The sequence below is a fragment of the Terrapene carolina genome, unplaced genomic scaffold, assembly GCF_002925995.2.
Source record: "Terrapene carolina triunguis isolate 2854851 unplaced genomic scaffold, T_m_triunguis-2.0 Scaffold34029, whole genome shotgun sequence".
Taxonomy (NCBI): Eukaryota; Metazoa; Chordata; order Testudines; family Emydidae; genus Terrapene; species Terrapene triunguis.
Window position 1 is genome coordinate 1,116,670 of NW_020698380.1, and position 14,219 is coordinate 1,130,888.

Sequence of the window (14,219 nt, forward strand, 5' to 3'; positions counted from 1 at the left end):
ATGCTTATAAATGAATAAAAGTAATTAATAATCAAGGGGACTAACAGTAGCATGGATTAGGATTTTTTTAATATTGATTTGTATCTTGACAGCATCCCTTAAATATTCATTTTATTGTTACCACCACCACCAGGTATTAATCAACAAAAACAGTTAAGCTATCACTGAGTCCTGGAATATTCATAATCTTTCATGTATAAAAATACAGTTTCCATTTTAACTTTTCTGTTCTTCCCTTCCCGCCCTCTTAGACACAAGAGTTTCCAGGTAGCCCTGATGCAAATAACTCACTAAACGCTGAACACGTGGAGGGCTTTGAAGAGATGCGTGTGGAACTTGACCAGGGAGAGCTGAGGCAGAGGGAGCTGCAGGACCGGATTAATCACCTAGAGAAGGAGAACCAGCGGCTGCAGGCAGCCATCAGCCTTCAGAAAGAACAAGTGCAAGTGGAAAAGGAAAAGAGCAGCAACTTCAGAGAGGAGAACTCCAGACTGACAAAGACGATAGCGGAGTTACAGAAACAGTGTGAGGTTTCCCGCTCCACTCAGAGCACTGTTCATGACCTACAAAAATGTGTGCAGGCATTAGAAGTGAATGCAGCCGAGCAGCAAAAGGAATACCACACAAGGCTTGAGCAAATGGAGTCGAGTAAGAAGGACTATGCCTCAGAACTGCAGCTCTTGAATCAGGAGCTGGAAACCACCAGGGCTTCGGTCAGCATGAAGGATCTCTGCATCAGTGAGCTCCAGACCAAGCTAAGTTCAACAGAGCAGAAGAATCTAGAGCTCATTGCAAAAGTCGATGCCGTCTTGGATGAAAAAGGACAACAAACCTCCACCCAGTATGAGACTACCCTAAAGATCCAGGAATTGCTGGAGAAACTTCACCAGGCAGAAAAGGAAAAGGCTGACATCCAGAAACTAAATAACAAACTTCTGTCTCAGGTAAAGACAGCGAGAGAGGAACTGCAGCTGAAAGAGGGGGCACAGAAAGAACTGGAATCCAGATTTAGTTGCCTCACCACGGACTCCAAAAAAGAGAGTGAAAAACTGCTCATGAGCCTGGAAATGATGGCAAAGGAAATGGATACAGTTCAGGAGGCGCTGACTGTGAAAGGAAAGGAGGTGGCTGAACTCCAGATCCAGCTGAAGGGCTCACTGGCTCGTGTGGGGTTGCTGGAAAAAAATCTTGAAGAGACCAGAAGAGCAAAAGAGAACCTTCAGGAAGAGTGCAGCTGCAGGGAAGCTGTGCTGAAGCAGGAAGCCAGAACCTTGGCAGAGCAACTTGAGCTGCGGAAGGATCATTTATCAAAGCTGAGTCAGAACGTGCACAGCCTAGAGGAGCAAAACCAAAAACTCCTCTCAAGCAATGATCACCTCCTCCAGAAGGTAAAGGACATGGAGGAGCTCGCAGGACAGCAAAGCTTGGCACTGAATGAAATTGGTGAAGAAAGCAAGAAACTGAAATCTGAGAATGCAAATCTGCACCAAACCAAGGAGAAGATGAAAGAGAAGCAGAAAAACCTGGAGGCATCTAAAGCCTCTTTGGAAGCTGAGTTGGCCAGGCTGAGGGCATCGGAGAAACAGCTCCAGAGTCAGATTGACGATGCCATGGTGTCGGTGGATGAAAAAGAGAAAAAGCTCCGGGAGCAGAACAAACAGTTGCATGAAGACTTGCAAAATGTCACAAGGCAAAATCAGATCCTGGAAGAGAGGCTACAGTCTCTGCATTCTGAATACCGAGAACTGAGGCAAAGAGAAGATACCATCAAGGAGTCTTTAGCTGAATTGCAAACGGAGCACAAGAGTGCCAAACAGCATGGTTTACGGATGGAAAAGATTCTGTTTTCCTTGAAGGAGTGTGAAGAGTCTCTTAGGTCACAGGTTACAGAGAAAGATGTGACACTGCAAGGCATAGAGAGCCAATGCAAGCAGCTACAGGCAGAAATTGAGATGTACCGAAAAAAAGCAGAGTCTCTTGAAGTGGAAAAGCTAAGTATGGAAAAAACATGCCTTCATCAAATAAAATTGATTGAATCCCTTACTGGAGAGAAGGATTCAGTGGAGAAGGCCCAGCTGGAGCAGGCAGCATGTCAGGAGAAAGAGGCACAAGAGTTGGCTTCCAGGCTAGCCGTGTCTGAAAAGCAGCTGCACATCAACCAGAGTGAAGTGTCCAGGTTGCAGGCAGAAGTGATTGACCTTCGAGCCAAGCTTCAGCAGACAGCTGATGAGAGAGAGAGGATGCAAGGCAAGCTGGATGTCACGGAGGCAGTTTTGGGGGAACAAAAGACACTGGCCCAGCAGCTGAAAGAGCAGAGTGAGTCACTCAACAGCAACCACGTGCAAGAGCTGGTACAGTGTAAAGAAAGAGAGGAAACTCTGAAAAAAGAGCGGGAAAGGGAAGCCCATCAAAAGGCTGAGCTGGAGAAGAATGTGCTGAGTCTCAGGGAAGAGCTGTCCAAGGTTAAGCAGTATTTGGAGACTGTTAAAATGGAAAATGTAGAAACCAATGACCTGCTCCACAGAACCAACACTGACATGGCTGAACTTGGTATTCAGATCTGTACCTTGACCTCTGAGAAGGGGGATGCAGAAGAGAAGCTGGCCCGGGTCACTAAGAAGCTCGGGGAATTGGGTGAGCAAGCAGCAAAGGAGCAGGAGAGGCTGCAACTTGACATCTCCACGCTCAGGCAGGAGAACCAAGACCTGACAGAGAAACTAAAGGAGACTCAAGTATGCGTTGCCGCTGTTTCCAGCCTGCAAACACAGCTGGAGGTGGCAGCGAAACAGGCCCAACGCTGCCAAGAGACCAGCGAAGAAGAGCTGTCTGCAATAAAATTTCAAATGAGCACAGAGATTATAAATTATCAAACAAAATTCAAGGTAAATGAATATCATATTCTACATGCTATTCTACATGCTTGACAGTGTTCACTGACGTGGCAAGGAGGAGAAATTCCCTCCTCTGCAGGAATTACGGGGTGAAATGGCCTGCGTTGTGGAGGTCGGATAATCGCAACAGTCCCTTCTGGCTTTAATCTGAGCACATATGAATTTAGGGGGGATTAGTCCCTAACGCCCACTGAGCCTTGCTCTGCAATGTGCTAAGCAACTTTGATTCCCCTTGATGTCTAACACTGAACCAGTTATATCTTCTTTACTACACTGGGTCAGCAGAACAAGGCTATGGATGTGTGAACCTCCTTTCTTTGCAGAATATTGAAAAGGTGTTTTTCAGACCCAATGGTTGCTTGACTTTCATGAATATTACTCATCAAATAACTATGAATATTTCAGCTTACGATTTGCCATTATTTAAAAGTACCTGTAATACAATGGGCCCAATACTGCAAGGTGCTGCATACCTCCTGCACAGGGCTGAGTGCCCTCAGTTCCCATCGATTCCCTGATAACAGTAACACCCATACTGGCACTCTCCCAAAATCCAGTTACAACCCAACATCCGCCCACTCATGAAACCAAAATAAGATGCTCACAGTAGATTGTGCAGCTCTGATCAGATGAACCCTTTCTTCTCTATCCTTGTGTGCAATGATCAGCAGTGAAATAGTTAATATTTGTAACATTTACATTGTCGTTAGGCTTTAGCATCAACATCTGTTGATATGAATAAGAGCAACTCACCCCTCTGTTAGAGGCACTGTTTCAGGCAGTCTGCAGACTCTGACATATAGTACAGCACAAGTGACACTGAGTTCACACATCTATTTGAACATAAGGGCTAGAGGCCCATGGTGGGATTTTCAGAAGTCTGAGTGTGGGCCTGGCTCCGCTCCTATTGCAATCAATGTTGGTTTCAGTGAGATCAAAGTTAGAAATCCCAGCCTGAGTGGTAATTTTACTGTACAAGATACAGCCACCGAGATAAAAGTCTAGTTTCAGGAAGTGGTCACAAGCCACCCCGATTCAACTCTGGATCATATGGGGAGAAATTCCTGAAAGATAAAGAACTGTGTGTCTGTTACTGCAGCTCTGAGCCTAAGGCTGCCAGTTGATCAGACGTACACACTTCTGTGTATGCTGAGATTCTTCTAACGTCGAAAAGTGCTGTGCGCTTACTTTCTTTGCCCACAGAGCAGCTCCTAATTCCCAGCATGATTTGTGCTCCCTTTGTACTTTCAACACAACATTTACATGTTTAGCAAGTTGGGCCATTTTTGTTATGGCCCATAATAATTGCCTGAAAAACATCATCTGACTACCACAACGGGGGACTTTTTCCATGAATTAGGCCCCAAGTTTCCTGGGATGGTCATTTGAATTGGTCTGCCATCAGCCACGCAGAGGGCCAACTTTATCCCTGTTGTAACTCCATTATAATTAATGGATTAATTTGGCCCAGTATATTTTAATTGTCCATGCTGCATCAACAGTAAACTTTAAAACTGGGTGATGACTTTTATGTGAACTCTAACAAGTGCTTTATTGACTACACTAGGCTGTCAGTGAAGAATGCGAGAAAGTAAAAGAGCAGCTTGAGGAGCAGAAACGACAGCTGTGTGCTGCAGAGGAAGAGATTGCAGAGCTTCACGTAGGTGCTTAATCTGATTACAATAAAGAAATGTGCTAAAGTATTTGCATCAATAGTCACTTGTGTTAGAATTTACAAGGCAGGGGACTTGTCTGGTAGCTGGCTGGGAGCCTGAGAATGCACTTGAACAAATAATAGACATGCAGGTCAAAATTCTCAGACTAGGGGGAGATTTTCAAAGGCACAAATAGCAGTTAAATACTGAGGTTCTCTCCCCCTGAACCAGATGACTTTTACTTAGGTGCCTAAATACAGATATAGGGGTGTACCCAAGTCTGAAAATGTTACCTCTAAAGTTTAGATAATAGAAGGTGCTTTTTCACTTCCTTTCATATTTAACTCTGTTTTAATGAAGAAGCCATAAACTTGACATTTTCCCCCTCATGATAATGTAGTTTCTTTTAAACTTTTTGTTTTCCTATTTAAGCACTTATTTCAGACTGTGAAATAGTTTTAAATACTGATGTGGTTTATTCTTTCATCATTGTGTTTGGTACTTTATTCTTTGATAAAGAGACAAAAGCCACTCAAAGCCCTTCTGCTGTGGCTAATAAGAATTACTGGCATGGTTTAATACTTTACAATTGATCCCTTATTCAATGTGACATAAGTAATCAATCCCCAGTACACAACTTATAGTGTCTGATTATTCAATAATAATGTTTTAATTAATGGTTGGACTTCTTAAACTCCCCTATCAAAGCATTGTTTGGGTGACATAGTAACTAAGTTACAGTTGATACAGTGATGTTTTTGTATGTTAAACAGAAATATTTCTATTATTGTGCTAGGCTGTAAACACGGATCTGTCTAGCAAACTGGAGCGTGCAACAGAGCAATTGACTGAATATGAATCCACCAGGTTAAAAAAAGACGAGGAGGTGATGTCGCTGAAAAAACACTTGGAGAGGTTAGCACTTTGGTTATTTCACTTGTACTGTTTGTAAGAAGCCAAACAGGAGATAAGTCATCATAGTGTGTACACCATATTGTTGTGTACAGTATATGAGACAGGGGAGAGAATACATAAATATTGAGTAGGAAACGTTAAGTGGCCTTTCAGATGAAAAACATAGAAATTACACAGAATACAGCTTCCCTTTGTTCACTTAGCTGATGTTCTGTAGTCATCACATTTCTTGTTTCCTTTGTGAAACTATTCTACGTGTTGCTAGGCTTTGTAGCATGGGTTAGATGCAGCATTCAAAGTCCAGCAATGTTGACTGCTGTTTAAAAGAGGACTGGAACATTTGCACTGCATTTTACATGGAGGGTGTGTTTTATTTTTGCCCCTCTGTGGTGTCTCAAGAGTAAAGTAAGAATTGCTGTTGAAGGGAACACACTCTGCAGCTCTTGCTCAGGCAGGTCTCCTATTGAGTTCAATGGGCATTTTGCCTGAGTAAGGACTTGGTGACAAATACTGGCACTAAATGATTTTGCAGCACAGAGCTGGGAGGACAAAGCCAGCCTGGCCTGACTCCAGGGCTGTGGATCTCTGCTTGGATCAAGAATGAGGAGAATCCTTTCAGGGATGGCTGCATAACACCTACATGGCCACCAAACTCTGCCCCATGCCTTGAGGCAGGAGTCTGTGACTCTGTCTCATTGGGCTCTGTGATTGCAGCTCTGGGAGGGCAGGTCCCCCTGGTTATCAATCAGCTAGATGAGTCCAGAGGATAGTCAGCTACGGAATGGAGCTGGCAGCTGGAGAGTGCACAGTGTCCATCAGGGCAGTTCTCGCCATGGAGACTGCAGGTAGGGGTGGGAGGACACAGTACTCCCCAGGATGCTTCACACCCCAATAAAAGTACAGATATTGGGCCATATGCTCAGCTGGTATCAATCAGTGTTGCTCCATTGGGGCAATAGAAACAGCAAGTCTCAGAGCTGGGATCTGCAGTCTCAGGCTCGCTCGATGGCACTAAAAATAGCTGTGTAGATGTTTGGGGTTGGATTGGAGCTTGGGCTCTGAAGCCTGGGGAGTGGAGTGGGTTTCAGAGCCCAAGCCCAAATGTCTACATGTCTGTAGTCTGAGCCCCATAAACCCGAATCTGTAGACCTGGGCTCTGAGACGCGCTGCCCTGGGTTTCTGCTTACTCTGTAGATGTGCCCTCAGAGTCCTCATTTGTATGGAGAATCTGCCCCTCAGCAACTTGATGAGCTCTGGTCATGGAGCAGATCTGCACTGGGCCTGACCTTGTGCAGAGCTGTTACCTGGAAGTAAGGAGCTAATGCTTATCTTGCTCCCATGTAAAAGAGAGTTGAGTTATGGAGCCTGAATGAGGACTTCAGAATCGGGGCCCTTAATTCCTTTTTCAGATTTCTGTTTGTACCCACTCTAGTTTCTTACAACTAAGTGTGCACTAGTTTCTATTTTGTGGGCCAGATGCTCATCTGGTGTCAACTGAAGTAGTTCCATGTATAAATCAGTGTCCACTGATTTCAAAACTGAGTGTCTGATCTGGTGAGTTCATTCCTTGTGCCAACTGGGAGTCTATTGATTAAGTTAATTAGACTGTAGTCTGTCAAGTTTACCATTGAGACTGTGAGTAATTCTCTAGTTTTAAATTGTTCTATTGACTGAAATTAATACACCAGAAATCAACTCAAACCTCATTAAGTCTTTCACTCTGTCCACTTGAAATCTGAGGCAAATTTGTCTGAATGAGACTCTCAAGTGAAGTCATATTAGCAGAGCTTGTCAATATTTCTTGTACTCAGTGGTAAAGGGTTTTTAGCTCCTTTGTAAATTTTTTTGTTTTGTGGTACTGCAAATTAATAGCATACTTAGTAGACCTTTTGTGAACTTGTAAACCACTGATATGTTTATACTCTGGATTGTCCTCTGTGCCCAGTCTGCAGGGGATATGGGTCTTTACAGACTCACCCAGAGAGCCTTGGCTCTTAGCTTAAGCTGTAGCAGTTCATGCTACCTGGTTCAATCCCTGGTGTGCAGCCACGAGGGCAGCCATCACAAACACAACTATGAAAAGGGAGCAGGAAATAGTACCCGCATCCCCAGAAGTTACTAATTGTCAAAGGTGCCCACAGGTAATGTATCTATGCACAGCTTCAAAAGTGTCAAAAAACTAAAGCACGTTGTTCTATATAATATTGTGTTCACACTGAGAAAGAGTTCACTAAAACTACAGCTTTCGTCAAGATAAATGGCAGAAGGCACTTCTTTAAGAACAATTAATTTGCATTTAAACAGGACCCAAAAGGAAGTTGACAAAGCGAATGAGCAAGTCAAAGAGTACGGTGACAAACTCAACAAGGCGACAGCAGACAGAGACAGCAATGATCAGAAGTTGTTGGCCGAGCTAGACGATCTAACTAGAACAAAGCAATTCCTTGAAGAACGTTTGATAGAACTTCTCAGGTTGGTATTAAAAAAATAATGTATAGGTTCTATTGTGGAGGATTTTAAATGGTGCTGTGTGGAGAGATTAATCTTTTATTCCTGAACAGAAAATAAATGTAATGGCCAAATTCTGTGACACAACATTGGGAGTGAGGTTAAATGGTTAGGGCACATTATGAAAAGTAAAATAGACAAAATGTGATCTAGCTCTTTCTCTGCTTGTATCTGTTTTGCAAAGTCCATGTCATTCTATATATAGCATATGTTTTTCCCCCTCCCTCGCCAAAAATGTTTCAATATTTTTTTCTAGCAAATATTTATCTCCAGTAACCATCACTTACAGAGAGCACCTTGCAGGCTGCCCTGGATAAGGGACTGGGCTGCGACCAAATTGTTATTCAGAGAACGATGCTGACTGGTGCATTGTGGGGAAATGGAGGGTGAAAAATATGAGAAAGGCTCCGCCCATTGCTCACCCATGCCTCATTCACTCGCGTGGTTGCCGGAGTAATAGCTCAGCAGCAACTGCCGTCCCACCTACATTCTGATCCATAATATGGGTAGCCCAGGCAGGGAAGCAAGGAGTCATCTCACCCCCTTAATCCTCTGTCCTGGCCCATAGTCTGGCCCACGATTGAGCCCAGTGTGATCAGCCTTTAAATAGCAAACCCAACAGGCAAACGCTCAGCTGGTTTAAATTGGTGCAGATTCATTGAAGTTAATGGGTGCTGACAAGTGTCACAACAGGAGCTGCTGGATGCATCCCTTTTGGCAATCTAGCCCTTATTTAACTACTAAAGGAAAGCTTAGCAGCTTTGAAAATCTGGCCCCAAGTGACTTGCCCAAGGTGACACATGCGATCTGGTGCAGAGCTGTAAACTGAACCCAGCTCTCCTGAGTCCCAGTCCTGTGTCTTAACTACAGACCGGCCTTCCTCTCGAAGGAAGACTCCTGTAGGCTCTCTATGTGTATCATAACAATTCTGGAGTGAACGAGACAAATACAGATTGTGGTTTATGTTAAAAAATGGATGGTTTTGTCTGTCAGCAAGCCAAGTGCTGCAGACATGCTGACATAACTTGCAGATGTGCAGCTACTTCAGTTAATGGTGTTAAATTGCCATTACAAAATAAACCATTTGTTAAATAGCAACCAAGTACTAACAGTGGTTTCTCACTTCTGATCTATGTATTCTTGTCTTCACGCAAAAGCTTGTGCGTGCTGCAAAAACCTCTCCACCTTTACTAGATGAAGAGTGAAAACCCAGTGCAGCTTTAGACATAAACTGTTCATCAGAGGATCCTTCTACAAAGAAGTTCCTTTAACTGTGTCATTCCTTTCCTGAGCCATTCTATCTTCCTGAATCTGGTTCAGGAGTAGGAGCTAATACTGGAGTTCTTGCCTCCTTTTAATCTGAGAAACCTACAGCAGATATTTCTCTTCCAAATATTGTCACAACTTTCAAAAGTTTATTAGCTCATAGTACACAGCCAGGGCATTAGCACATTCTTCTGATCAGGACGCACAGAAGCTTTTGGTATTGTTCAATCATACAAGAGAATGTGGGTTTTCGTATTAATGTCTGTTTTCTTGGCCTTTCCAAGGAGTTATGGTCTCAGCTGACATCTGTTTTTAAAGTGCAAGAAGACATAAATCTATGAAGTCACTGAAAAAAAATGAAGTCCTTTCTTTATTACCTTTCCTGCATCTGATGGTGTTGGTGACTAACAATACAGTAGGGTCAAGATAGGTAGCATTTCTTTCTCACTTCTTGATTCTTTCCAGAGGTCAGATTCACAGGTGATGCATAAATGAAGACTCCCTTATGCTAATTTAGAATCCCTTCGATCTCATTACAGCTATTTACAGGTGTGTAAGAGAGTCTAAATTAGTGTAACTTATATACTGAGGAACCAGAAGAAGATGTAATCGAGAGCAAAGTTTGGCTCACATACTTAGCCCTTGATATCACTTAACATTTTCAAAGAGTGTCTAACCATTAACTAATGGATCCTCATACACCCTGTGATGTACATAAGTATTACCATATTTTTCTACAGATTGGTAAACTGAGAAACAGAGATTAAATGACATGACCAAGACCTCAGAGCAAGTTAGTGCCAGAGCTGAGACTATAACTCCTAACTCCTAGTCCTTCCCTTTGGCAAATATACAGTGCAACCTCCCTTGTAACTAGGGTGTAAGATTCTGCTTCTATGCCCAGCTGCAAAAAGTTGAGCTAAGATGTCAGGTAGTGATAGGTGTTGTGAGATGGTTAGCGCTGTGTTGTTAGCCTTTGTGGTTTGAGGTCTCACTTGACAGTTTACCTCAAGTGCTGCAAAACTTTTTTGCTGTTGAGGCACCTCCACGTCAGAAAGCCTAAATTCCACACGATTGTACCTAACCTTTGAGGGTGGACTAATGCAAGAGGGAGTCTCGACCACATCCTTTCAAAGGATGACAGAACACTTCAAGTAACATGCACCCCCCCCCCCCCAATTCTGTCCCCAGGCAGAATTCTGGGGGGGTCAGCTGCAGGACAGCTCTCCTCACTCTCCCACAGAGCAAACCATGTCTTACAGCTACAGTCTGATCCAGATGTGCTTCTGGGATATCTTTGATAGAACTCGCTGCAGTAAGGAGAATAATGTGCCTTCAACTGAAGCCTTCTAGGCATTGCCCATTGAGTGCAACTTAAAATTAAGTGCACACTTAAGTGCTTTCCTGAACTGGGGCCATGGTACTGATCCAGTATGGCAATTGTTATATTCTGAGGTTCTGTCTGCAAAGGCCAATCACACCTTTTGGTGGTGTATATACATTTGTAAATCCCGGTGTAACTTAGTTAAAAGTGCAGGGAGTGAGCTATTTCAGATTTGTGTACTTCAGAGTTAAATAACAGCACTTTACGGTATAGAGTTTTCTTCCAGGAGCAGAGTTGAGATTAGTTAAAAACAAACAGTGATGTTTCTAAAATGGATTGCTCTTCTTTACACGTGTCTCCACAGGGATAAGGATGCCCTTTGGCAGAAATCAGATGCACTGGAATTTCAGCAGAAGCTCTGTGAAGAGCAAAGATGGCTTGGTGACACAGAAGTAAATCATTGCCTGAGCTGTCAGCGAGAGTTTACTTGGATGATGCGCCGACACCACTGCAGGTCAGTTTCTTGACCTATGACACGTTATATGATAGGTTCCATGTAAAATATCCAATGTTTCAATATTATACATTGTTATAATATGTATATTATATGCTGTCCGCACTTGGTATATGTGCTTTTAAGAATTGTTCAGTACGATGGTACTGTTATTATTTTATTACAGTACTGACCCAGTCAGGATTGATGCCGCATTGAATTAGGTTCTATACAGACATAACTTTCACTACTAAAAGATATGTTGAGAAACAATGACTCTAAATAGCAAGATTTGATTTTGATGTGGCCTGTTCAAAAAATCTGACAGTTGATTGAATTATTTGCTGCAAATTTTAACCCTTTGCTATTTGTGAATTAATAGTTACATGTTTGTGATTTCTCCAGATATATTCACAAAGTTTGGATGAAAAATTTCAGGCAATGGGGTGGCCTGTGACTGTTTCACTCTTTATTCATGATGTGTGATTAGTCACTTAATCAATGACATTTTAAAGTCGTAAATATCGGGTCGTGATTAGTTAGTAGCTAATAACTTACTTCTAGTATGATTTTTCAGATGAAGAATGATTTTTACTAATGTTTGTGAAACTTGCAAACATTTTCACCAATACCCAGTGGTTGTCTGAATACTTATGAAAAACAGCTAGTATTAAAACCTAATGAATAGCAGCAAACTGAACTGAGGTCTTTTCATCAACAAACTCTTAACAAATCAATTAAAAAAACTATTTGACTGATTCTTATAATGACCAAATATCCTTGGGTAGCTCTCTTTCTGACTCACAGAAATCAATATTTTATATTGCTGCTGCTTCCCTTTTTTGGAGGCTGTGCAGCTTATGCAGTGAAGGATTTAGGTTAGGGATGGTTTGAGTGAATATCGATACGTGGCCTGTTTTTACTCCCATTAAAATGGGTGTTTCGCCATTGACTTCAATAGGAACAAGATCAGGCCCATTGAAAATCACTAAATATGTGTTCTTTACTTGTTGTAGTCTTGTTTGTAAATAGTATTTTTAATTGTTTTTACCCTCTGGAAACTTCTGTTCCTGTGTAATTTATTTTTATTGAGACTATAAAGGAAAAATGTGCCCCTCTGAACATTCACGATCCAGTAAGTCTTTCTGAACCTTAAAAGGCAGAATTGTCTGCATTGTGATTTTTGCCATGTAACCTACAAAAAACTTCATGCTTTCCCAGGGTACATGACCTTTATGACCAGAACCCCAAGCACTGTCAATGCACATCTTACCTAATTCTATTTTTAAGCCATCGGTGTAACATTCTCATACCTTTGCATTTGTTCTTTTTAATTTCTAGACTGTGCGGTCGCATTTTCTGCTATTACTGCTGTAACAACTATATGATGACCAAACACAGTGGCAAGAAGGAGCGGTGCTGTAGAGCTTGCTTCAATAAACCTAGGGTGATCGTGGATTACACGGATGACTTTGGATCCCGAGCCAGCCAAGAAGAACCACCAGCTCTGCTAAATTCACCGGTGTCTCCGACCCAGGAAGGTACAGGTTAGTTCTTTTCATGTGCAAATGTGAGATAAATGAGATTATTGGGCTTCCTGTCAGGGTTCATGTGGTCAAATCCTGCTCAATTTACACTCTGTGCAACCCCAGTGATGTTAATGGGGTGTAAGTCCAGGCGGAACTTGTCCCAGAGTAGTTGTGGAGCTTGTTAGTATATGTTAATATTGATAGATCGATACAAATAGCCATGTATATTTTAATGCAAGTGAGTCACCCTGGAGAGTCCCTCTAGCACTTGCAGTATGTGAAAACTACTGTATAGGCAGAATAATGGTCCAGATACATAAGCTCTGTTTAAAAAATAAAAACACTGATGCTGCCTGTTACGTTATGACTGCCTTTCTTTTGATGTACTTTTATGGCACAGTTACAAATGAAACCTCCAAACCACCAGATGATGCAGTGTTTGATATAATCACAGATGAGGAACTGTGCCAAGTGCAGGAATCTGACTCTGTCCATAATGAAAGTCAAGCTGAAGTAGAGTCTCTGGACCAGAGTGACACAGATCTGTGAGTAAAACACTGTTTAATTTAAAACTGGAGCCTCATTTTACGTTTTTCCTGTCCATAAAGAGAAAACAGACATTCTCAGTCATATTGAACTTCATTTTAGATTAAGAGAACAATACAGGGGAAAACCCATAGCAAAGTCCAATGTTTCTCTTATGACAAGCTTTATTGAACTGAACATAAAATGGCTGCCTGTCTCTGCACACAGCAGAGTCTGTAGAGTTATAAAGATACAATACCCAGAAAACAAAGGAACAACAGTTATATAGGTAAATCTCCCACACCTTTTTTTTCCCCAAGAGAAAGTGGAAGCACATACATCATAGTGTAGATTTCAGTCACTTGTTCCATCTACTCCCGCATAAATCAGCAGTAGAGAGGAATTGATAGATTCAGGGCCGGCTCCAGGCACCAGGCACCCAAGCTAGTGCTTGGGGCGGCACCTGGAGGGGGGTAGCGCGGCGCTCCGGCCGCCGGGGAGAGCGGGGCCACAGCTGGGCTCGCCGCCCTGCCCCCGGCGCTCTGGCCGCCGGGGTGGGGGGGAGAGCCGAGCCCTCGCCGGGGCTCGCCGCCCTGCCCCCGGTGCTCTGGCCGCCATGGGGAGAGCCGAGCCCCCGCCGGGGCTCGCTGCCCTCCTCCCAGGGCTCCGGCCCCCCCCCCCTCTGGCCCCCCCCCCCCGCCCCCCCCCCCCCCCCCGGCTCCGGCCGGCCGGAGGCTTTTTTGCCTGGGGCAGCAAAAAAGCCAAAGCCGGCCCTGGATAGATTGTCTCTTTTAATTTACAAACTTAATATTGCATTAATATATTTTATGCCTATTTCTAAATCAATTAAAAGTTTCATTTTGTTTCAGTCATTTGAATATTAAGAACAATATCCAAAGTAAAATATATATTTACCCCAAAAATAAATGTATACAAAGGTATAGGCTGTCTGTTCGCTAATATTTCTTCCTGACAAAATTTTGAAGTCTAATTTTTATTTGTATATATTTCAAAAGAAAAAAAAATGTATATTACTGTAACCCTTTACCCACATGTTGTTCCTTACTATCAGGGAAGAAAAATTGTAGTGACAAATGTTCTCAATGCCAGGTT

At 42.8% G+C, this 14,219-nt stretch overlaps 1 protein-coding gene across 2 annotated transcripts in view; it reads left to right on the plus strand.

The window, feature by feature from the left end:
* The window catches only part of LOC113405155 (FYVE and coiled-coil domain-containing protein 1-like), an 80,232-nt gene that overhangs the window by 30,152 nt on the left and 35,861 nt on the right, over positions 1-14,219 (plus strand). Inside the window, exons 8-14 of one of the 2 annotated variants that reach the window (XM_026646074.1) lie at positions 252-2,882; positions 4,459-4,551; positions 5,343-5,461; positions 7,766-7,933; positions 10,924-11,073; positions 12,394-12,599; positions 12,982-13,126. In XM_026646074.1, coding sequence (XP_026501859.1) covers positions 252-2,882; positions 4,459-4,551; positions 5,343-5,461; positions 7,766-7,933; positions 10,924-11,073; positions 12,394-12,599; positions 12,982-13,126 — 3,512 coding nt within the window. The remainder of the gene's footprint in view (positions 1-251; positions 2,883-4,458; positions 4,552-5,342; positions 5,462-7,765; positions 7,934-10,923; positions 11,074-12,393; positions 12,600-12,981; positions 13,127-14,219) is intronic. The other variant, XM_026646075.1, reaches the window with a different exon arrangement.